The sequence below is a fragment of the Salvelinus namaycush genome, chromosome 32 (assembly GCF_016432855.1).
Source record: "Salvelinus namaycush isolate Seneca chromosome 32, SaNama_1.0, whole genome shotgun sequence".
Taxonomy (NCBI): domain Eukaryota; kingdom Metazoa; phylum Chordata; class Actinopteri; order Salmoniformes; family Salmonidae; genus Salvelinus; species Salvelinus namaycush.
The window spans coordinates 12,699,844-12,720,988 of record NC_052338.1 but is presented as its reverse complement, the minus strand read 5'-3'; the positions used below and the strand labels follow the sequence as shown (position 1 = coordinate 12,720,988).

The window sequence follows — 21,145 nt, the reverse complement described above, 5'->3', positions numbered from 1 at the left end:
CTCTCCCATCTCCTCATTGGTTTATAGAAGCAGGTACCCACATGCCATCTCCTCATTTGTTATACCCACGTGGGTGACTGAAAGACGATCGAGGTCGGTGGCGGTAATACACCTAATTTATGAAAGTTGCCAATCGCAATATAAAGTCCAGAGAAGAAAAAGCCTGGAAGGAGGAGAGATGTCTAGAAACAATTCGGTTGACCGTTTTATATGTGAAAAAATTGTCAGAGTAGAGGACCTTGTGCATTTCAGGTAAAATAACAACTCAATGTTTATATCCATGGACAAATTAGCTAGCAACAGCAAGCTAGCTAAACAGGACAAATTAGCTAGCAAGTGCAAGCTAGCTAGCTAAATTGCCATACATGTTTAATGCTTTTGACCTGTCCCCAAATTAATGTAATTGGTTCAGAGTTTGTTTTGATATTTTAACCTGAGTGTCGTGATCGTGTTTGGTGTGGGGGGACAAAATACATTTATGCACGATGGCGCACGCGCGCAGCCGGTTTGGGTTCCATGTAAGGACTGTGTCCAGGCACTCTGTGTTGCGCATAAGAACAGCCCTTAGCCGTGGTATATTGGCCATATACCACACCTCCTTGGGCATTATTGCTTAAATAGATGGCGGTGCAATGTCCTTTTTTCCCCCATTTCCATGAACAAATGTGCAATCCCTTTTCCAAACTATGAAAGGCAGCAACACCCAACAAAGAAAGCATCTAGTCTGCCGGAAAACCAAACGAATAAGGTGGATTTGCGTCGAAGCTGCGCAATTAGTAGCAGCTTGAACACTTATGTTTTGCACGCATCCATGGTATCAGAGACCCCAAAAGGATATGCTAGCGATTGCTGTTATTGGATGGAACTAGCTATTTTGGTGGAGGAAAGAAACCATGGGTATTGTCTGAATAATATTCAGTGTAACGTTAAACTAGAACTAGCTTAACATTCACATTAAAGGTATGTTAAGCACCTCCTGAGGCCTTGTTTGCTTCGAGTCTAGTCATTAATCGGCCTGTTTGGAACATTATTAACTTACTCTGCAGTGGCTCGACTTGAGACGCAGGATTTAGCCTCTAGCTAGCCTTTGGCGAGTCAATTGTTTTCAATTTGAAAGTTAGCTATAAAGTTTGTCAAATTTAAATTGTTGTCCACAATTTATTGGTTGTTCTCATGCAGTAAGCCTCGTATACTTGTACGGCCAAACAATTTTAGCTAGCGAACGTTAGCTATCGTAAACTTGGCAGGTGTGGGTCGGTGGGTGCAGCTAGCTAGTTAGGCATATCAGTATTTACCCGCTACTTATGCCAAAGCTGCTCCAGAAACATCAACGATGTCTTTGGTAGCGTATGCTAGCAGTGATGACAGTGATTCAGACGAAACGTCTAACGTCAGTTCCATCGTCCCGGGTAGCAAACGTGGGGGGCTTTTCGCACGCCTCCCTGTCCCCAAAAGATCTGCCTCGGAGGCACTAGGAAACGTGCGACCAAGCAAAGGGACATCACACTTCTCTTCACGGAACACTGTGTCAAACGATGGCGACGAGGACTCAGTTACCCGTTCTCAACATTCCAAGGGAGGGTTGCTTTTCGATTTACCTAAACCGAAGAAGCGAACAGAGCCTGTCAAAATCCCTATACCTGAGATAAAGAGAGGGGATGTAAGTAACAGGGCCACAGCCTCATAACCATGCTAGATTTTAAACATTTAATTTAGCTACAGACCAAATAACAAGTGCTTGTTTTGAAATGGATTAGAAGTGTTGATTTCAACATGATCCTATGTCTTGTCAACAGTCTGACTCTGATGAAGATGAACCAAGGAGAAAGAAATCCCTGCCCCAGGTAAAACATGACTTGCATTTTAGATAATTTTCAGTGACAATTTCTCAGTATATTTAACCTTTATTTAACTAGGCAAGTCAGTTGAGAACTAATTCTTATTTACAATGATGGCCAAACCCGGTTGACACTGGGCCAATTGTGCGCTGCCCTATGGGACTCCCAATCGTGGCCGGAGGTGATTAAAAAATATATATATATATATATTTCACCTTTATTTAACCAGGTAGGCTAGTTGAGAACAAGTTCTCATTTACAACTGCGACCTGGCCAAGATAAAGCAAAGCAGTGCGACACAAACAACAACACAGAGTTACACATGGAATAAACAAACATAGTCAATAATACAATAGGGGCGGAAAAGTCTATATACAGTGTGTGCAAATGAGGTAGGATAAGGGAGGTAAGGCAATAAATAGGCCATAGTGGCGAAATAATTACAATATAGCAATTAAACACTGAAGTGATATGTGCAGAAGATGAGCGTGCAAGTAATGATACTGGGGTGCAAAGGAGCAAAATAAATAACAGTATGAGGATGAGGTTGTTGGATGGGCTATTTACAGATGGCCTATGTACAGGCGCAGCTGCTCTGACAGCTGGTGCTTAAAGCTAGTGAGGGAGATATGAGTCTCCAGCTTCAGTGATTTTTGCAGTTTGTTCCAGTCATTGGCAGCAGAGAACTGGAAGGAAAGGCGGCCGAAGGAGGAATTGGCTTTGGGAGTGACCAGTGAAATATACCTGCTGGAGCGCGTGCTACGGGTGGGTGCTGCTATGGTGACCAGTGAGCTGAGATAAGGCGGGGCTTTACCTAGCAAAAACTTATAGATGACCTGGAGCCAGTGGGTTTGGCAATGAATATGAAGCGAGGGCCAGCCATCGAGAGCATACAGGTCGCAGTAGTGGGTAGTATATGGGGCTTTGATGACAAAACAGATGGCACTGTGATAGACTGCATCCAATTTGCTGAGTAGAGTGTTTGAGGCTATTTTGTAAATGACATCTCCGAAGTCAAGGTTCGGTAGAATAGTCAGTTTTACGAGGGTATGTTTGGCAGCATGAGTGAAGGATGTTTTGTTGCGAAATAGGAAGGAGATTCTAGATTTAATTTTGGATTGGAGATGCTTAATGAGTCTGAGTCTGGAAGGAGAGTTTACAGTCTAACCAGACACCTAGGTATTTGTAGTTGTCCACATATTCAAAGTCAGAACCGTCCAGAGTAGTGATGCTGGACGGGCGGGCAGGTGTGGGCAGCGATCGGTTGAAGATACATCACCTATCTGGATTTGGGCAAGTTGCTGTGGGGGGTGCAAGGCTGTGGACTGGGGTAGGGGTAGCCAGGTGGAAAGCATGGCCAGCCATAGAAAAATGCTTATTGAAATTCTCAATTATTGTGGATTTATCGGTGGTGACAGTGTTTCCTAGCCTCAGTGCAGTGGGCAGCTGGGAGGAGGTGCTCTTATTCTCCATGGACTTTAGTGTCCCAGAACTTTTGGGAGTTTGTGTTACAGGATGCAAATATCTGTTTGAAAAAGCTAGCCTTTGCTTTCCTAACTGTCTGTGTGTATTGGTTTCTAACTTCCCTGAAAAGTTGCATTTCGCGGGGGCTATTCGATGCTAATGCAGTACGCCACCGGATGTTTTTGTGCTGGTCAAGGGCAGTCAGGTCTGGAGTGAACCAGGGGCTTTATCTGTTCCTGGTTCTAATTTTTTTGAATGGGGCATGCTTATTATAAGATGGTGAGGAGAGCACTTTCAAAGAATAACCAGGCATCCTCTACTGACGGGATGAGATCAATATCCTTCCAGGATACCCGGGCCCGGTCGATTAGAAAGGCATGCTCGCTGAAGGGTTTCAGGGAGCGTTTGACAGTGATAAGGGGTGTTCGTTTGACCGCGGACCCATTACGGACGCAGGCAATGAGGCAGTGATCGCTGAGATCCTGGTTGAAGACAGCAGAGGTGTATTTGGAGGGCAGGCTGGTTCGGATGATATCTATGAGGGTGCCCGTGTTTATGGATTTGGAGTTGTACCTGGTAGGTTCATTGATAATTTGTGTGAGATTGAGGGCATCAAGCTTAGATTGTAGGATGGCCGGGGTGTTAAGCGTGATACAGCCTGGAAATGTGGACGTAGGCCTTGCCAACCATACCTATCCTGATCTAACCCCTCATCTAAGTCGCCACTAGCCGGCCTCCGCCCAGTACCCTGCCCTGAACCTTATTCACTATTCTAGCCGGCTACCACTTGGTACTCTACCCTGCACCCTAGACTGCTACCCGATGTATATAGTCATAAACACTGGTCACTTTAATAATGTTTACATACGGTTTCACCCACATTGTATGTATATACAGTATTTTAGTCATGATTCATCCTATATAACTTATTTAAAAATGTTCAAGATTGTGTGTATTGTTTGTTTTTCTAGTTATTACTGCACTGTTGGATCTAGGAACATAAGCATTTCGCTGTACCTGTGATAACATCTGTAAATCTGTGTATGCGACCAACAAACTTTGATTTGAGGACATGTTTTCTTTCTCTCTTTCCATCTCTATCTCAGGGTCCTGGCACTGGCCTTTCCTCCCTCCTACCTCAGCCAAAAAACATGGTTGTGAAGGAGATGCAGAGGGCCCTAGTGCCGCACACCCTCACCAAGCGGCCTGAGCCAAAGAAACCCACAAAGCCCTCCTTAGTGGCCTCCCAGGGCCACCTCAGCTCCAGTGCATCCCCCTCCGCCATCAAAGCAGCAGCTAAATCGGCTGCCCTGCAGCTAGCGAGACAAATAGCTGCTGAGGAAAGTGACGAAGAACTGGCCCCCGAGAACTACTTCTCCCTGGAAGACAGCGCCAAGCCTCTCCCCGCTGTGGTCCCCAGCTTGAACCCAGAGCCTGTCCCCACCTCAGGCCTGCTACCCGCTCCTCCAGGCATGCAGCGTGGTACATTCCAGTCAGATGCCCCTCTGGACTTTGGCGCCAACCAAGAGGGAGCTTGGGGAGGTCAACAGCTAGGGGTGTACCAGCAGCCCTCGGCAGAGCCTCAGGTACGGAGAGAATGTTGGGTCAATGGATACACTACATGACCAATAGTATGTGGACACGTGCTTGTGGAATATCTCATTCCAAAATGGGCATTAATATGGAGTTGGTCCCCCTTTACTGCTATAGCAGCCTCCACTCTTCTGGGAAGGCTTTCCACTAGATGTTGGAACATTGCTGCAGGGATTTGCTTACATTCACAAGAGCATTAGTGAGGTTGAACGCTGATGTTGGGCGATTAGGCCTGGCTCGCAGTTGGGTTTATCAATTCATACCAAAGGTGTTTGATGGGGTTGAGGTCAGGGCTCTGTGCAGACCAGTCAAGTTCTTCCACACCGATCTCGACAAACAATTTCTGTATGGACGTCGCTTTGTACACTGGGCATTGTCATGCTGAAACAGGAAAGAGCCTTCCCCAAACTGTTGCCACAAAGTTGGAAGGTAAGAATCGTCTCAACTGTCATTGTATGCTGTAGCGTTAAGACTTCCCTTGACTGGAACTAAGGGGCCTAGCCCGACCCATGGAAAAACAGCCCCATACCATTATTCCTCCTCCACCAAACTTTACAGTTTTCACTATGCATTCGGCAGGTAGCGTTCTCCTGGCATCTGCCAAACCCAGATTAGTCCGTCGGACTGCCAGATGATGAAGCGCGATTCATTACTCCAGAGAACGTGTTTCCACTACTCCAGAGTCCAATGGCGGCGAGCTTTACTCCACTCCAGCCGACGCTTGGCATTGCGGATGGTGATTTTAGGATTGTGTGCAGCTGCTCGGCCAATCACTTACAGTTGATTGGGCAGCTCTAGCAGGGCAGAAATTTGACGAACTGACTTGTTGGAAAGATGGCATCCTATGACGGTGCCACGTTGAAAGTCACGGAGCTCTTCTGTAAGGCCGTTCTATTGCCAATGTTTGTCTATGGAGATTGCATGGCGGTGTGCTCAATTTTATACACCTGTCAGAAACGGGTGTGGCTGAAATGGCTGAATCCACTCATTTGAAGGGGTGTCCATATACTTTTGTGTATATATAGTGTATAGCTCTTTTTCCCTCTAGCTAGATAGATGGACAGATATAAGCTTTAAAGCTTAGCAATGCATTGTGTAAAACTATGTTGCCAATACATCAAAATAAACTACAATAATACTCAACTTCCACAATAGACCAAATACAATAGACCTGCTGTGCATTACCTACTCAAATGTCCAACTACAACTTATTTTAGATGAGAGAATATTATGGATATCAGTCGTACCAAGCTGATATTCAGTTTCAAACATCAGATGTACTGTGCCCAGAATGGATCCTTATTGACCTCTGTGAGTTTGGCATATAGCAGTTCGCTGTAAAATCTCTTGTTCTCATCCGTTGAGATGACTCAGGGTGGTGTAATGCTCTTATGTCATGTTGCATTGATACAGGCTAACAAAAACATTATCCTGTTGGATAGGGTTACTACAACGAGGCTTACTACCAGGATCCAGAGTCTGACCCAGCATTGCCTGAGCCAGAGCAACCTAGTTCCTCCGCCCTGTTTGATGATGAAGCGGTAAGAATGTTTCTCGACTTGACATTGGTCTGTTGGCTTGTTATTGATCAGGAATGTGATTTTTCCCTGATCAATCAGGAAGTCCTTCCTTTCTGACATTCTGTATATCACTGAATTTGACCTACCCCGAAACCAATATCCTGCTCTTCTTGATTTTGTTTTATATTGTCCTGATTGCATCCATAATTGTCAGCATAGTTCATACACTGAATAGAGGTTGCTGCTTCAAGATATAGAAGAGTATGATATTTTCTGGTTGCAGTTCATGAGGCTGCAGGGGAAGAGGAACAGGAGCAAGGAAGAGGTGAAGTTCCTGGAGATTAAGGGAGATGACCAGCTGAGCGGCAACCAGCAGTGGATGACCAAGAGCATGACGGAAGAGAAGCAAGAGCGCAAATCCTTCAGCAAGGTGAGGGAGATTTGCACTGGAACCATCCCCCTATTGCTTACACTTGTCCATTCTTTTCAGATCTGTTAACATCAAAGGGTTAGGGGCTAAATTGGAACCTGGATTGTAGTAGTGATGATGGGGTAGGGGAATGTAAGGCGACAGTGGAGGAGTTGGTAGGGTAGGACTGTTTTCATGTCGCTTAGTGAGGATTTTGTTATCTGATCTCAACCTTGCTTGGGCTGACTCCCTAACCTCTTCCCTATGTCTGTAGAAAAAGGGAGACCAACCCACAGGGCAACAGCGACGCAAGCACCAGATCACATACCTCATCCACCAGGTGAGTAAATACTGTTTACATTGCTACAGTACTGTCTTGGAACCTAACAACAAGGTCCCATTCAGTAGACTCAAACCGGAGTAAAACAAAATGTGTTCCCACTGGACAAAAAATGTTTTTCCCAGTTTGGCGCCTACTGAACACAACTTGGCACACCTATCACTGGCAATCATTTTGGAAACACTTAACATGCATGGTTATTGGCCTCATATCAACAGACCTGGATTTGACCAGATATGTGATTTTTTTTTTTTTAAGCAAAATGTGTCAACTTGTAATTCTGATCACCTATAGGCAAAGGAGCGAGAGCTAGAGCTGAAGAACAACTGGGCTGACAACAAGCTGACTCGCCGGCAAACACAGGCCAAATACGGCTTTTAAGAACCGTAACAGAAAGCTTGGTGGCATGCATAGCCCCCCCTGGAGACTTAGAGTAGTACAGTCCAGAAGATTTTCTCAACATGGGGCATACTATACCCTTGCTGTGGGGGAGGGGTTACATACCTCATAGACCCATCCTTGGAGATGTTAGCACTGACTTTCCTTTTTGTCCACCCTGTTTGTGGGTGTCCCTGGATTTGATACTTAAAACATTGCTGATATAAACAGTAGTTTTGGTGGTCTATTTTGTATTTGTTTATTGGCTGCATAGGAAATCAAACTAATCAGACTGCTGCAGACATGGTTGACTGACACACATGCTTTCCTGGGAAATTGTATTTAAATGCAATTTTATGTGGTGGTGGTATTTCACCAGATTACACATTACTGATAATTGGTCGTTCCAGTCTGAGAATAAGAGGAATGTTTTCCTTGCGGAATCCATATTGTATGTTTCCAATGGTGGGACAGTGACCTGCTCTTAAATTCTGTCAATCCAACCACAAGCTTCCCCTAGTTTTTTTCAATGTTAGGAAACACATTTTATTCCCTTGGTGGAATTTCCCTGTTGTGGAGATGCTTCAACCTGACCTGTTTGTAATACATCTCTACTGGATTTTGGGGGAGAGTTAGTCTTTTAAAGGAGGGCAGAAACTCCTGTCGTCTGCCAATAAACACGATCATATACAGTGATGAGACTTATTGGAATTATAATGAACTGTGCAATTTGAATAAAATAATACTGCCTGTTGCTCAGCCTGTGGAGAATCTTGTAGGATGTTGCTTTCTCTTCAGAGGGAGCATGGATGTGAAATTGGATTAGTTTTGTATTTTACCATCCTGGCTAGCTAACCAGGTTTTTAAATGGCTCTTTTGCCAGACCCCAACATTTAGTGAGGATTTTGGAATCCCTGTTTCTGAAGGGTGCACTCTGCACATTCTGCTGGTTTTGTTGTAGCTTTATATGGTGATAGCAATTCTGGATCTAAAGGCATCAGATACTGTATGTTTAAGAAATATGCTATGGTGCATTCCTTGCTTACACTTACCTAATCCTCGCAGATCTTCAAGGGTGTGAATTAAGAGAAATGAAACGTGGAAGGGCAGTTTACTAATCCCATTACACCTGGATTAACCCCCCCCCCCCCCAAGAAAATGCAGAAAACCAGCAGTCAAGGATCTCGGTTCTACCTTTCGTGATAAACTAGCTCAAGTGTTTTGTATATTGACACTCCCATTAAGTAAAAGCAGAAATGTAACCATGTTCACAACTTGGCATTGGCAAAGACTGGCACTGCCAAAAGAACCCTATTGAGGACAATGGTATAGCAGACAGACTGCTAGATTTCTAAAGGTGTTACGGCTAACTATTTTAGGCACTCAGATCTTAAAGGTCTGTGCTTTGCCAAGCTCATTAGGAGGCATTTCAATACTGTATATCTATGTAAGAGGCAGGGGAAATACCTTTTTGTTTTACCCTATACTGTTATATGTTTTGTGCTGTTACAATAAAATGAATTTAATTTCCTGACTTGCCAGATTTGATACTATTGTCCAATATCTCAGCTCTTAACATTAAGGACAAACCAAAATAAAAATCAGTCGATGGTGCTGACACCTGGAAAACCAGACCAAGTTAACGGCTCCATCCCAGGCAGTTGCACTAACTACTCTTCATGTGAAAGTGATGGCATGCATATGAAAATGAAATAACAAACTAGAATACAATATACAACCCATGAGTTTGTCATGAAATAACTCAATCTTGCACTTTCAAAACAGATCCAAAGATGCTTTAATCATTTATTTACACTTATTGTCAGGAGTCAGAGTAAACTGTTCCGTGAGCATCTAGTAATGACATGAAGTACTCCAAAGCTACATTTAAAGTTTAGTCCTCAATCGTGGGGTTCTTTTGTCTTTTTCCTGTTTCTCTGTGGGTGGAACTTTTTTTGCCTCTGGTGCTGGGGCAGCTTCTGGAATGGTAGCCTCTGGAACAGTAGCTGCCTCAAACTGTAGGGGCCTCTTGTACTGCAGCTGCAATGGTCTCCTCCTGCTTTTGCTTTTTCAACAGTTTGCGCCCAGTCGCTGTAGGGTCTTCAAAGGGCACCACCGACATGGGGATCCGCACAGTATCTATCCCATTAACCTGGGGAGATGAGAAAAGGCAAATTAACACTGGAACTACAGGGCCAGATTACCAAACAGGCACGCAGGACACTAACCTTAACCCCCCCGATAGCATATGAACATCATAAGCCATGGCAAAATGTGTAGAATTGTAGGAAATTAGCTATAAAAAAGCAAATTTCTCTCAGCCTCACCGCAATGTGTAGCTGTAAAACTGCAAATTTCTCTCTACACCATGGCAAAACTGTATAATTGCAGCAAATTAGTTTCCCCAAATAACACAAAATAAAACATTCCAGATTTGGGGGGGGGGGGGCTCATGCATACCAATTATGGCCAATCAACATTCAATTGCATATATGAAATGGAGGCGCTACCAGGAGACAGGCCAGGAGACGTGGAGGAGGCCGTAGGAGGGCAACAACCCAGCAGCAGGACCGCTACCTCCGCCTTTGTGCAAGGAGGAGCAGGAGGAGCACTGCCAGAGCCCTGCAAAATGACCTCCAGCAGGCCACAAATGTGCATGCGTCTGCTCAAATGGTCAGAAACAGACTCCATGAGGGTGGTATGAGGGCCCGACGTCCACAGGTGGGGGTTGTGCTTACAGCCCAACACCGTGCAGGACGTTTGGCATTTGCCAGAGAACACCAAGATTGGCAAATTCGCCACTGGCGCCCTGTGCTCTTCACAGATGAAAGCAGGTTCACACTGAGCACATGTGACAGAGTCTAGAGACGCCGTGGAGAACGTTCTGCTGCCTGCAACATCCTCCAGCATGACCGGTTTGGCGGTGGGTGAGTCATGGTGTGGGGTGGCATTTCTTTGGGGGGGGGCCGCACAGCCCTCCATGGGCTCGCCAGAGGTAGCCTGACTGCCATTAGGTACCGAGATGAGATCCTCAGACCCCTTGTGAGACCATATGCTGGTGCGGTTGGCCCTGGGTTCCTCCTAATGCAAGACAATGCTAGACCTCATGTGGCTGGAGTGTGTCAGCAGTTCCTGCAAGAGGAAGGCATTGATGCTATGGACTGGCCCGCCCGTTCCCCAGACCTGAATCCAATTGAGCACATCTGGGACATCATGTCTCGCTCCATCCACCAACGCCACGTTGCACCACAGACTGTCCAGGAGTTGGCGGATGCTTTAGTCCAGGTCTGGGGGGGAGATCCCTCAGGAGACCATCCGCCACCTCATCAGGAGCATGCCCAGGCATTGTAGGGAGGTCATACAGGCACGTGGAGGCCACACACACTACTGAGCCTCATTTTGACTTGTTTTAAGGACATTACAAAGTTGGATCAGCCTGTAGTGTGGTTTTCCACTTTAATTTTGAGTGTGACTCCAAATCCAGACCTCCATGGGTTGATAAATTTGATTTCCATTGATAATTTTTGTGTGATTTTGTTGTCAGCACATTCAACTATGTAAAGAAAAAAGTATTTAATAAGAATATTTCATTCATTCAGATCTAGGATGTGTTATTTTAGTGTTCCCTTTATTTTTTTGAGCAGTATATATATATATATATATATATATATATATATATATATATATACATACACACACATATACACACACACATATACATATACACACACAAGCCAGCGCATGTCCAGGCCCGTCTGAAGTTTGCCAATGACCATCTGGATGATCCAGAGGAGGAATGGGAGAAGGTCATGTGGTCTGATGAGACAAAAATAGAGCTTTTTGGTCTAAACTCCACTCGCCATGTTTGGAGGAAGAAGAAGGATGAGTACAACCCCAAGAACACCATCCCAACCGTGAAGCATGAAGGTGGAAACATTATTCTTTGGGGATGCTTTTCTGCAAAGGGGACAGGATGACTGCACCGTATTGAGGGGAGGATGGTTGGGGCCATGTATTGCGAGATCTTGGCCAACAACCTCCTTCCCTCAGTAAGAGCATTGAAGATGGGTCGTGGCTGGGTTTTCCAGCATGACAACGACCCGAAACACACAGCCAGGGCAACTAAGGAGTGGCTCCGTAAGAAGCATCTCAAGGTCCTGGAGTTGCCTAGCCAGTCTCCAGACCTGAACCCAATAGAAAATCTTTGGAGGGAGCTGAAAGTCCGTATTGCCCAGCAACACCCCGAACCCTGAAGGATCTGGAGTAGGTCTGTATGGAGGAGTGGGCCAAAATCCCTGCTGCAGTGTGTGCAAACCTGGTCAAGAACTACAGGAAACGTATGATCTCTGTAATAGCAAACAAAGGTTTCTGTACCAAATATTAAGTTCTGCTTTTCTGATGTATCAAATACTTATGTCATGCAATAAAATGCTAATTAATTACTTAAAAATCATACGTGATTTTCTGGATTTTTGTTTTAGATTCCGTCTCTCACAGTTGATGACAAAAATGACAGACCTCTACATGCTTTGTAAGTAGGAAAACCTGCAAAATCGTCAGTGTATCAAATACTTGTTCTCCCCACTGTATATGTGTGAAAATAGTTTTGATATAGGTGTAGTTTCGATGGGCCATTGCTAGATGGGCAGCCAACTGTCGGGTAAAGGAAGGAAGGGCGGGCGGGGTTATGACATGTCCTCCTAAAACTGCTTAGAACAAACTGATATCTAAATTCTAACAACGTCAGTGTGTTAAATATACTTTTTAGTTAAAATAAAGGACGGAGGGGGACATAACTTTAAAATGGCAGTGATACTACAATTCTTTATTCACAAAAGTCATCAGTGGCGGTTCTAGTGTTAATGGAATGCCTTTAAAATCATCTCAACAATTTTGGCTCCTCAGTCTCCAGTTTCTGGGAGGCAACCATGCTCATCCTGTCTGATACCAGACCAGATCCATTTGAGCTGCTGCTCTCTTCATTAGTAATGAAAGAGAATACTTATTTTTGTAGTAAAAAGCCAGTGCTTTCATTCGAGAAAATTACCAATAAAACCCACAGTGCCATGCATTTAGACCAGACAAAATAAAATAAAAATAAAATTTTGTCAACACAGTGAAATATGGAGTTGTGCCCTCACCGTGACCTCACACCAGTAATCTCCCAGGTCTTTGATTGACTCTTCCGGTAGTCTCAGTGCATGAGGTGGCACAAATATGCCCCGCTGAATAGGAAAAAGATGAGAAGAGAAGACTAAATCAAAAGATTGAAGTGAAAGCAATGACGGCTTCTCAGTCATCATTGGCAACCTTTGTTACAGAACATGGTAGAAAATGCTACCAAACCGACACCACTTAATCAGTAGAGGATGATTAGACATGAGTGAATGTGGGCAATTCCACGGTAACAGTGTTGCGGAGACTCCCGATTTTCTTCACTTTAAAATGTCAAACAAAAACCAATCATTGAAAAGTTGAAACATACAACTATGCACAAGGACTACTTTTAACAATTTCAACAATTTTACAAAAACACATTTGCAGTTGCAATGTTTGGTAACAGAATGACGGTTTGTGCCATCATTCTGCTACCCAACTTAGTTTGCATCTGCCCTGTTCTTCAAGTAAATGTGTTTTTGTAAAATGTTCAGTGAAAATTGTTAAAAGTAGTCCTTGTGCATAGAGTTGTATGGTTTGTTGAACATTTTCAACCGTGAAATTGCTACATTACTGTCTGTTTGATGAAAATGGTGATAATCCAACCCTCGCAGATCCGTGACTGCTTCAAGGAAGGATGAATGTACTCCATTTCACTGAATAATCTACAAGCCCAGTTTTACCTTCTGGAGAATCTGTCTGCAGACCATCTCTTTGGTGATGTCATACTCAATGGAGGTTCTTTTCTCAACCTTCAACTCCATATGCTTCAGGATCTCCACCGTCTGCAAACAAGACACACAGCTCGGTTGTAGACAACCGACAGACTAATGGGTAGTAGGAGCGATGTTCATTTGCAAATACGGAAGTACAAATAGGATCTATTAAATATTATTCTAGTTGTTTCAGACAAACGGTTGGTGATGAGCAACACAACCACAGTACACCAACTTAAGCAGGGGTTAACCTTAGAAATGAGATGAACTAAAGAAAAAAGGAATGCCCTGCTCACCAGCTGTCCTGTGCGGGTTTGGATTCTCTCCTCGGGCCTCCCTTCATGTAAAAGCTGTAGAGGGAAATGATACGTCTGTTTTAGGAGGTGCAATATAAGGACTGCATATAACATAGGATCCAGCCATGTTACATCAACCCTACAATAAAAATGGCAGACTCACAACCATACCCCCAATACATCTAAAGACTCAGAAGAAAACACTCACCCTCAGCTCCTCTGCAAACATCGCTTTGTTTTCTGGTGATGGGTAGACTGCCAGGCCTTGGGCCAGGAGGTTATTGCGTCCAACAGACTTTTTCACAAACACAGTGTCACCTCGCCCACCAAGCTCTGATAATAAAGCCACAAATACATTAGAATGCATGCATGCCCAATACTTCATGCTAAGTAATATCCTAGTCCGGATATTGGAAGAAGAACAAACAGGCATACGTACTAGCCACAGTCTGTGCGAGGATGAGTTCCATCTTCTCCTTAGGAGCATGCTTTGTGTCCTCTACCACTTTGTAGACCCGATGTCGCCGAGGGTATAGTCTTGGTGGGCGGCCCTCTTTGGACAATGGGACCTGCCACCAACGCTCTACCACAACTGTATTCTGTGCAAGAGAGAGAATGAGGTATAGTAGGAGAGTTTGGTTCCCCAGGGGTGTATTCATTACAGAAACCGTTTAAGAACCAAATGGGAGCAAACAGAAAACGTAACTAAAACAGGGAGGGACATACCTGAATTTGTCCAAAACAAACTCTTGTTTAGGAATCATGACATTGTGTACTTGAGGAAAATAGGCATGCTTCAACTCAAACCCTGACTTTAAAATATGATTGATGGACAATTAGCTTAGCAGCCATGCGATGCAGCATGACAACGTGAACACGATTGGTCAATAGTCTGCTTGGCAGGGTGTTATACGTTCTTCCATTCGTTGCAACCTGGTCTCAGAGCACTTCACACTATTCTGTATGTAAAGCCGAGATAATTAATTTAGTATGATATGTTACGTTTCGTATGGTTACAGACAGATGCTTACTTAAAAACGAATGGAGGGTGGTTGGTCGGGTAGATAGGTGGGGGTTGCGAGTTCAAATCTCATCATGGTCAACTTGAGCATTTTAGCAACTTTTCAACTACTTACAACTTTTTAGTTACTTTGCAACTACTCTGCATGTTAGCTAACCCTTCCCCTAATCTTAGCCTTTTTAGCTAACTCTTCCCCTAACCTAACTCCTAAACTTAACCCCTAGCCTAGCAAATGTTAGCTACCTAGCTAGAATTCATAACATAACAAATTGAGCAAATTCATAACCCATTGTACATTTTGCAAATTCGTAACATATTATCCAAATTTTAATTCCCATATCATACAAAATGGGTAATGGACATCCACAAATTAATACATACCATACTAAATGGAGAGACTTGGCTTTACGTACAGAACAATAAGAAATGCTCTGAGACGAGGTTGTTCATTGTCCAATGGGATTCCTGACTCCTTTCTCTAATATCTCTGTCTAATTCACTTGAGGCTGCTGAGGGGGAAGACTGCTCATAATAATAATGTCTCGAACGGAGCAAATGGAATTGCACAAAACACATGAAAACACTAGCAGTGTTTGAATACTCATACTAACCATACTATTTGTGACGTAAATTGAGTGTGTAGTATGTTTATTGGACATAGTTAGTACTGTATGCCAAAAGTTCCCAGATGTCGTACTACATTAACCAAAATACAAAGTATACAAGCAGTGAACACTATTTCTGTGCATTTAGCGCCCATAATGCAATTCTTCATGAAATGGGCATGGTTTCATTTTCAGATATGAAGTAAATGGCAGAAAATACAAATACATTGCTTTAGGTAATTATGACAAATATTAAGATTTTTTTTTTTAAAGCAATGTCAAAGTAATGACTTTTCAAATAAGTTACACATTAGGTTGGCTGACAATTTGTTAGCTACGCTAGCCTTACAAACCACATAGCATATCATTACTGCAGTTGCTTGTATGTACCGTTGTTAGTTAGCTACTTAACAATAGTTGGCTACTAATACATCAAACTTGCTGGTATATTAACTATATGCTATCTACACTACCCAAAGTTTACTGACTTGATTATTCACGTCATTCTTAGCTTAGCTAAGTGGTATAGTCGTTGTGTGTTCTCAATGGACATGTTTAATGAAGTCGTCAGATCTCTAACTAGTATTTTTTTATTCTAACAAGATGCATAGAAACAGCATCAACTTCCAGTAGACAGGCGAAGCGCTAGTACACTCAATTGAAAGGATAATGTTAATTTACAGTATACTAAAATTAACTAGTAGTATTATACTCATTATGTAATATACATTATTGGTATTCGAACACAGCTCATGTGTTTGATACCTTTCCACACATTCTGCTCCAGCCATTACCAAGTACCCATCCTCCACAATTGAGGTGCCACCAACCTCCTGTGTTGGCTATAGTTAGCAGCACCCATTTAGCTTGCAACCTTATATATTATTCCTGCCTACGTTTAAAAAAAAGATGATTTTTTTTATCATTCACTCAAAAACAAAACTACCTTTACCTTGCATGATGTTTGTGAAAAACACTGAACCGAGGAATGTGTCACTTTCGTAAACTCCCGGACTAGATCCTGAAGGACATGACGGCTGGTGCTCCACATGGTTGTCAGATTAGCTGCCTATAAAGGTCAAGTTTGTATTGAAAACTGCACAACTGCTATTTTCAAACTGTGCTAAAGCAAGGTGGCGTTAGTGCACCTAATGTAAACCAGAAGTTTGATGTTATGAATCAAACAAGATCTTGAAATGAATGCTAATCGGCTCGCTGGTTACCATTGACTAGGCGCTGTTGATGTGCTTCACATGAGCGACTACGAAGGAAAGGACCCCAGATAGGCTTCTTAAATGAAGCCTGCATTTAACTTATCTTCCGTCAAAATGTTTAAGCGTAATTTATATTAGGAATGATTTGAATGAAAACGTTGGAATTATTTTATGCAATTTCATAAAGAAACAAACGTGTGTGTGTGTGAGAGAGAAAGATAGGTTGTGTGTATGTGTTTTGGTGTAGGCTATGAATTCACCAGTGACGTTTAAGATGAGGGAGGACATTCTTTACATGTTTTTATATCGATTTTCAATATGTTTCAAGATTGCATTAAAAATGGGGAAATGGTCTCCACTATGAAACAGGGCCTTATTTCATTGATTCCGAAGCCCGATAAAGACCCTTCTCTCATTGACAATTGGAGACCAATGACTTTATTAAATGTTGATTACAAATTGATTGCTCTGGTTTATGTCAAAAGATTAAAGAAAGGAATAGATACCATTATAAATGAGACTCAAACAGGATTTATGAAGGGCCGTTACATAAGCTCTAACATTCGTTTAGTCTTGGACCTTATAGATTATTCAGATGCAATTGACTCAGATGCGGTTGTCCTATTTTTGGACTTCTGTAAAGCCTTTGACACAATTGAACATGAATTTCTCTTTAGGTCTTTAAACTTTTGGGATTTGGTGAACATTTTATTGAAGTAATTCACATGTTTTACAAAGATATAAATAGTTCTGTGCTACTATACCTTAATACTTCCAAAAGATTCAGTATCAACAGAAGTGTACGACAGGGATGCCCAATTTCGCCATTTTTATTCATTTTGGTTGTGGAACTTCTACCTCTAGATATTCTGAATAATGCAAATTTGTATGGCTTAACCATTTTTAACAAAGAAATCAACATTTCCCAACTGGCTGATGATACTACTCGTTTCTTAAGAGACAAAGACCAGGTCGACCATGCTCTTAATGCTATAACTACATTTTCTATTGCCTTTTACTGAGGAGTGGCTTCCGTCTGGCCACTCTACCATAAAGGCCTGATTGGTGGAGTGCTGCAGAGATGCTTGTCCTTCTGGAAGGTTCTCCCATCTCCACAGAGGAACTCTAGAGCTCTGTCAAAGTGACCATCGGGTTCTTGGTCACCTCCCTGACCAAGGCCCTCCTCCCCAGATTGCTTAGTTTGGCCGGGGGCCAGCTCAAGGAAGAGTCTTGGTGGTTCCAAACGTATTCCATTTAAGAATGATGGAGGCCACTGTATTCGTGGAGACCTTCAATGCTGCAGACATTTTTTGGTAACCTTCCCCAGATCTGTACCTCGACACAATCCTGTCTCAGAGCTCTACGGACAATTCCTTCAACCTCATGGCTTGTAAATAAGGTATTTCTGTTTTTTATATTTAATAAATGAGCACAAATTTCTAGAAACCTGTTTTAGCTCTGTCATTATGGGGTATTGTGTGTAGATTGCATTTTTTTTAAATGTAATCCATTTTAGAATAAGGCTGTAACGTAACAAATTGTGGAAATGTCAAGGGACCTGAATACTTTCCGAAGGCACTGTATATATATTGTGCATAGTAATGTTGTAGGTCAAACTAGGTTTGTTATTTATTTACTGATTCATAACGATAAAATCAAAGTTTTCATTGTGGGAAAAATACTAGCATCGCACCTGCTTGGGACACAGGTCATGGTACCTCTACATAGTAAAGTTTTTGGTCAAACTAGGGATGATATTTATTTACTTATTCTTAACGATAAAAGCCATGGTTTCATTGTGTGAAAGTTGCTGTCATCACACCTGCCTGAACACAGTTCAATTATTTCTACAGCTGTTTTCTTTCAAAATCTTCACATTCAGTAAATTCAAGTCCATTCACAAACAAAGCATACATTTTATGTGGATTAAAGCAATTTATTTCTATTGACAATTTTGAATAGCCTGTCCAATCATACAGCCATTGTGTCATTGTTGTGACTGAAACACTGCTGGGTTTGAAAGGGGTTAATATCTTAATGACATCACTGTCCAACAGATATTAAACAATACCACATGTAAGGATTGAAATCAATAACTCAAAGATGTCCTAACTGTTTTCCGTTTTGTGTTCATGTTTTGTGGTGTGGCATTCTTCCCAAATGTGTCAGTTTTCTTTGAGCATTAACACTTAAAGTAAATGTTCACTCCAGAATTAAAGTTTTTCAGACATTTTCATATCTACTGTTGTGAAGGTCCAGCTATATGCATCAATCCCAATATGAATGAGAATGATGGGCACCATAGGCATACTAGGGCTGTAGCTGGATTTACACAACAGATGGTGTGGGACATAGATTAATCTCAACATTAGACAACTTTTGACATCCAAACATATCTGGCAAACTTTGATTTTGGAGTGAACTAGCCCTTTTAAATAGTGATAGTCAACTCCTATAGTTTTTTTCTTGATGAGGTGCTACACAAATTAGAATTGCGACTCGTCCATGATCACCTGGCCAGCGGTCAAACTTGGTATTGGACATCTTAACGTCATTTTCTGGTTGTATCTGGTTGTGGAGACCAGATGATAACCAGTTTATGATGTCTTACTTCCTTTTACAGTTAGTACACAACCTGACCATGACGTCAGAAAATATATCAGTCTGACATCATTGCAAACAGTTTTGCCCGCTTGTTGGAAAATCAATAGAGATGACGAACCTCACCAATAAACTGCTTAATTAAGTGGCAAGGCATAGTGAAAATAAGCATACAATGAGCAAAATGGACTCCCAATCCTCATGTAGTGTCCCAACAATTTTAATTTGAGGGTATCTATGTTGATTGTATGATAGCAGGCTTAGTAGATGAGGGACCTCTCTCTCAGTTGAAGTTGATGATCATTTGAAGGAGGGGAGCGGCGGGGAAGTCCATGGTGATGATTCCGAAGCGCCTGTTCTGCCCTATCAGTGCCATCAGGTAGTCGTACAGGCGGGCATTGATTCGCTGGGCGATGGCGTTGGGGTAGGCAAAGATGCCCGCTCCGCTGCCATAGGTGAGGAAGATATAGGCTTTGTTGCCCACAGGGGCAGCCTCCAGGTGTTCGTGCACACTTTGCCATTTCTCAGCCACATGCAGGAGGGTGGGGACCTGGGGAGACAACAAGCATATGAGACTCAATACAAATGTTTAGCCACAATTTAATTTTCAAAATGACCTTCTCCTTACCTTCCAGTCGTCTGCAATGTCCAGGGAGCCGTAGCGCATGCCAAGGTCAGGTCCGCCAAAGTCCTGGAGGACAATGAGCTTCCCTCTGGCCTGTCCCACAGTTGGCATGAGCCGACTGTGCCACAGCAGGTCCCAGTCGGCGTAAAGGTGGATGTAGCTGACCACCGCCCCGTAGATGTCATAGGTCTCACTGAACTCCTCCTTGAGCCGCATCAGCACCGTCTCGCTGGGGTACTCACGTAGGAAGTCAGCCACGCCCTCCAGCACGTCACCGAAGTGCGCCCGCTGGTAGGACACGCCGTGGTGGATGGTGAGGTTGCCACGCACATGGCGCACACGAACGTCCAGGAAGCGCACACCGGCACGCAACTGCGACGCCAGGCTCCAGGACTGGCACTCAGCCAAGGCGCCGCCGTAGATGGCCATGGTGTTGTGGGTGCCAGGCATGGTGACCTCGGACAGCGGGCGGCTGTCCGGGAGGTCCGCCATCCAGGAGGGGTTGAGGAACTCGGGGGCCGGAGTGTCGTCATAGTCAGGCCTCTGGATGGCGCTGTTGCTCAAGCCAACAGCCCTGGTGGGTAATTACATCAAAGGTCAATACCTAATCCCAAAGTTAGCTAATTATATTACTCATAATTGACTCACACCACTCTTACACTACTTCTCTAGAGTTGTGTCTAAATTCTCCTGAATGACGTCCTCTCCTTAGCTTCATAACTACATAAGTCTTAGATTGGCCTCTTCTATATTGTTCTGTCCTCTCCAGTCATTCAGACACAACCCCTGACTACCTTTGAAATAAGATACTCACCCCAGTAGGGTCATCAGCTCAATAAGCATCTTCCCCATCCTGGGTACTCCTTTGGTGCTTGCCATGTCTGATTCTTCAGTTATATTAATGGGGACTGAGTTTGGGGGCAAGAAAAGGAAGCAAAGATGAATCTCAGGGAAATTGTTTGGTGCTTTAGTTTTAGAATAGCAGCAATACAGGAATTGTTTTGTCATTTTTAGTTTGGGGGGTTACAGGTACAATATCCATTTCCATTATAATCAGTTTATATAAAATGTACCCGTGGGCTGCCACACAAAAGAAAAACGCAAGCAAGAAATACATAGAGTTTTAAGTAATAATAAATTCAGTATAAACAGGAAAAGATCATTGACATCATTATTTACAGAATTAGGTATATTTGTCCAGGCCTCAATTATTCCTTGACTAGCAGCACCATTCATTCTCGCTGTTGATAATTCTAATGTTATCAGTTCTAATAGTAACGGTATCCACTGGTGAACTGGGAGAGAGTGAGGTGATTGCCAACTAAGAGCCAACATATTTTTTTGCGCTCTCATTATTAAGTAACATAA

The 21,145-nt window shown here is 43.1% G+C and overlaps 3 protein-coding genes across 4 annotated transcripts; 1 reads left to right on the top strand and 2 right to left on the bottom strand.

Annotated features, from left to right (window-relative positions):
- Positions 1–797: 797 nt before the first annotated feature.
- Positions 798–9,076, top strand: prcc (proline rich mitotic checkpoint control factor). Of its 2 annotated transcripts, XM_038972020.1 has the most exons (8): positions 798–897; positions 1,414–1,660; positions 1,797–1,844; positions 4,409–4,888; positions 6,338–6,436; positions 6,699–6,845; positions 7,099–7,164; positions 7,459–9,076. In XM_038972020.1, exons 1-8 carry the CDS (start codon positions 812–814, stop codon positions 7,543–7,545), a joined length of 1,260 nt encoding a protein of 419 aa, XP_038827948.1. In that variant the 5' UTR covers positions 798–811; the 3' UTR covers positions 7,546–9,076. The 2 variants fall into 2 exon arrangements, with proteins under 2 accessions (XP_038827948.1, XP_038827949.1); XM_038972021.1 differs by having other exon boundaries at positions 818–1,660.
- Positions 9,077–9,323: 247 nt separating this feature from the next.
- mrpl9 (mitochondrial ribosomal protein L9) lies at positions 9,324–16,593 on the bottom strand. The gene is made up of 7 exons (XM_038972022.1): positions 16,290–16,593; positions 14,151–14,310; positions 13,920–14,044; positions 13,712–13,765; positions 13,383–13,484; positions 12,684–12,767; positions 9,324–9,694 (listed from the first exon to the last, which is right to left on the bottom strand). The coding sequence occupies exons 1-7, from the start codon at positions 16,386–16,388 to the stop codon at positions 9,554–9,556; spliced, it is 765 nt and encodes a 254-aa protein (XP_038827950.1). The 5' UTR covers positions 16,389–16,593; the 3' UTR covers positions 9,324–9,553.
- Positions 16,594–18,525: 1,932 nt separating this feature from the next.
- si:dkey-266f7.9 (uncharacterized protein LOC100006223 homolog) lies at positions 18,526–20,683 on the bottom strand. The gene is made up of 3 exons (XM_038971421.1): positions 20,592–20,683; positions 19,781–20,351; positions 18,526–19,702 (listed from the first exon to the last, which is right to left on the bottom strand). The coding sequence occupies exons 1-3, from the start codon at positions 20,654–20,656 to the stop codon at positions 19,436–19,438; spliced, it is 903 nt and encodes a 300-aa protein (XP_038827349.1). The 5' UTR covers positions 20,657–20,683; the 3' UTR covers positions 18,526–19,435.
- Between the last annotated feature and the right edge of the window lie 462 nt (positions 20,684–21,145).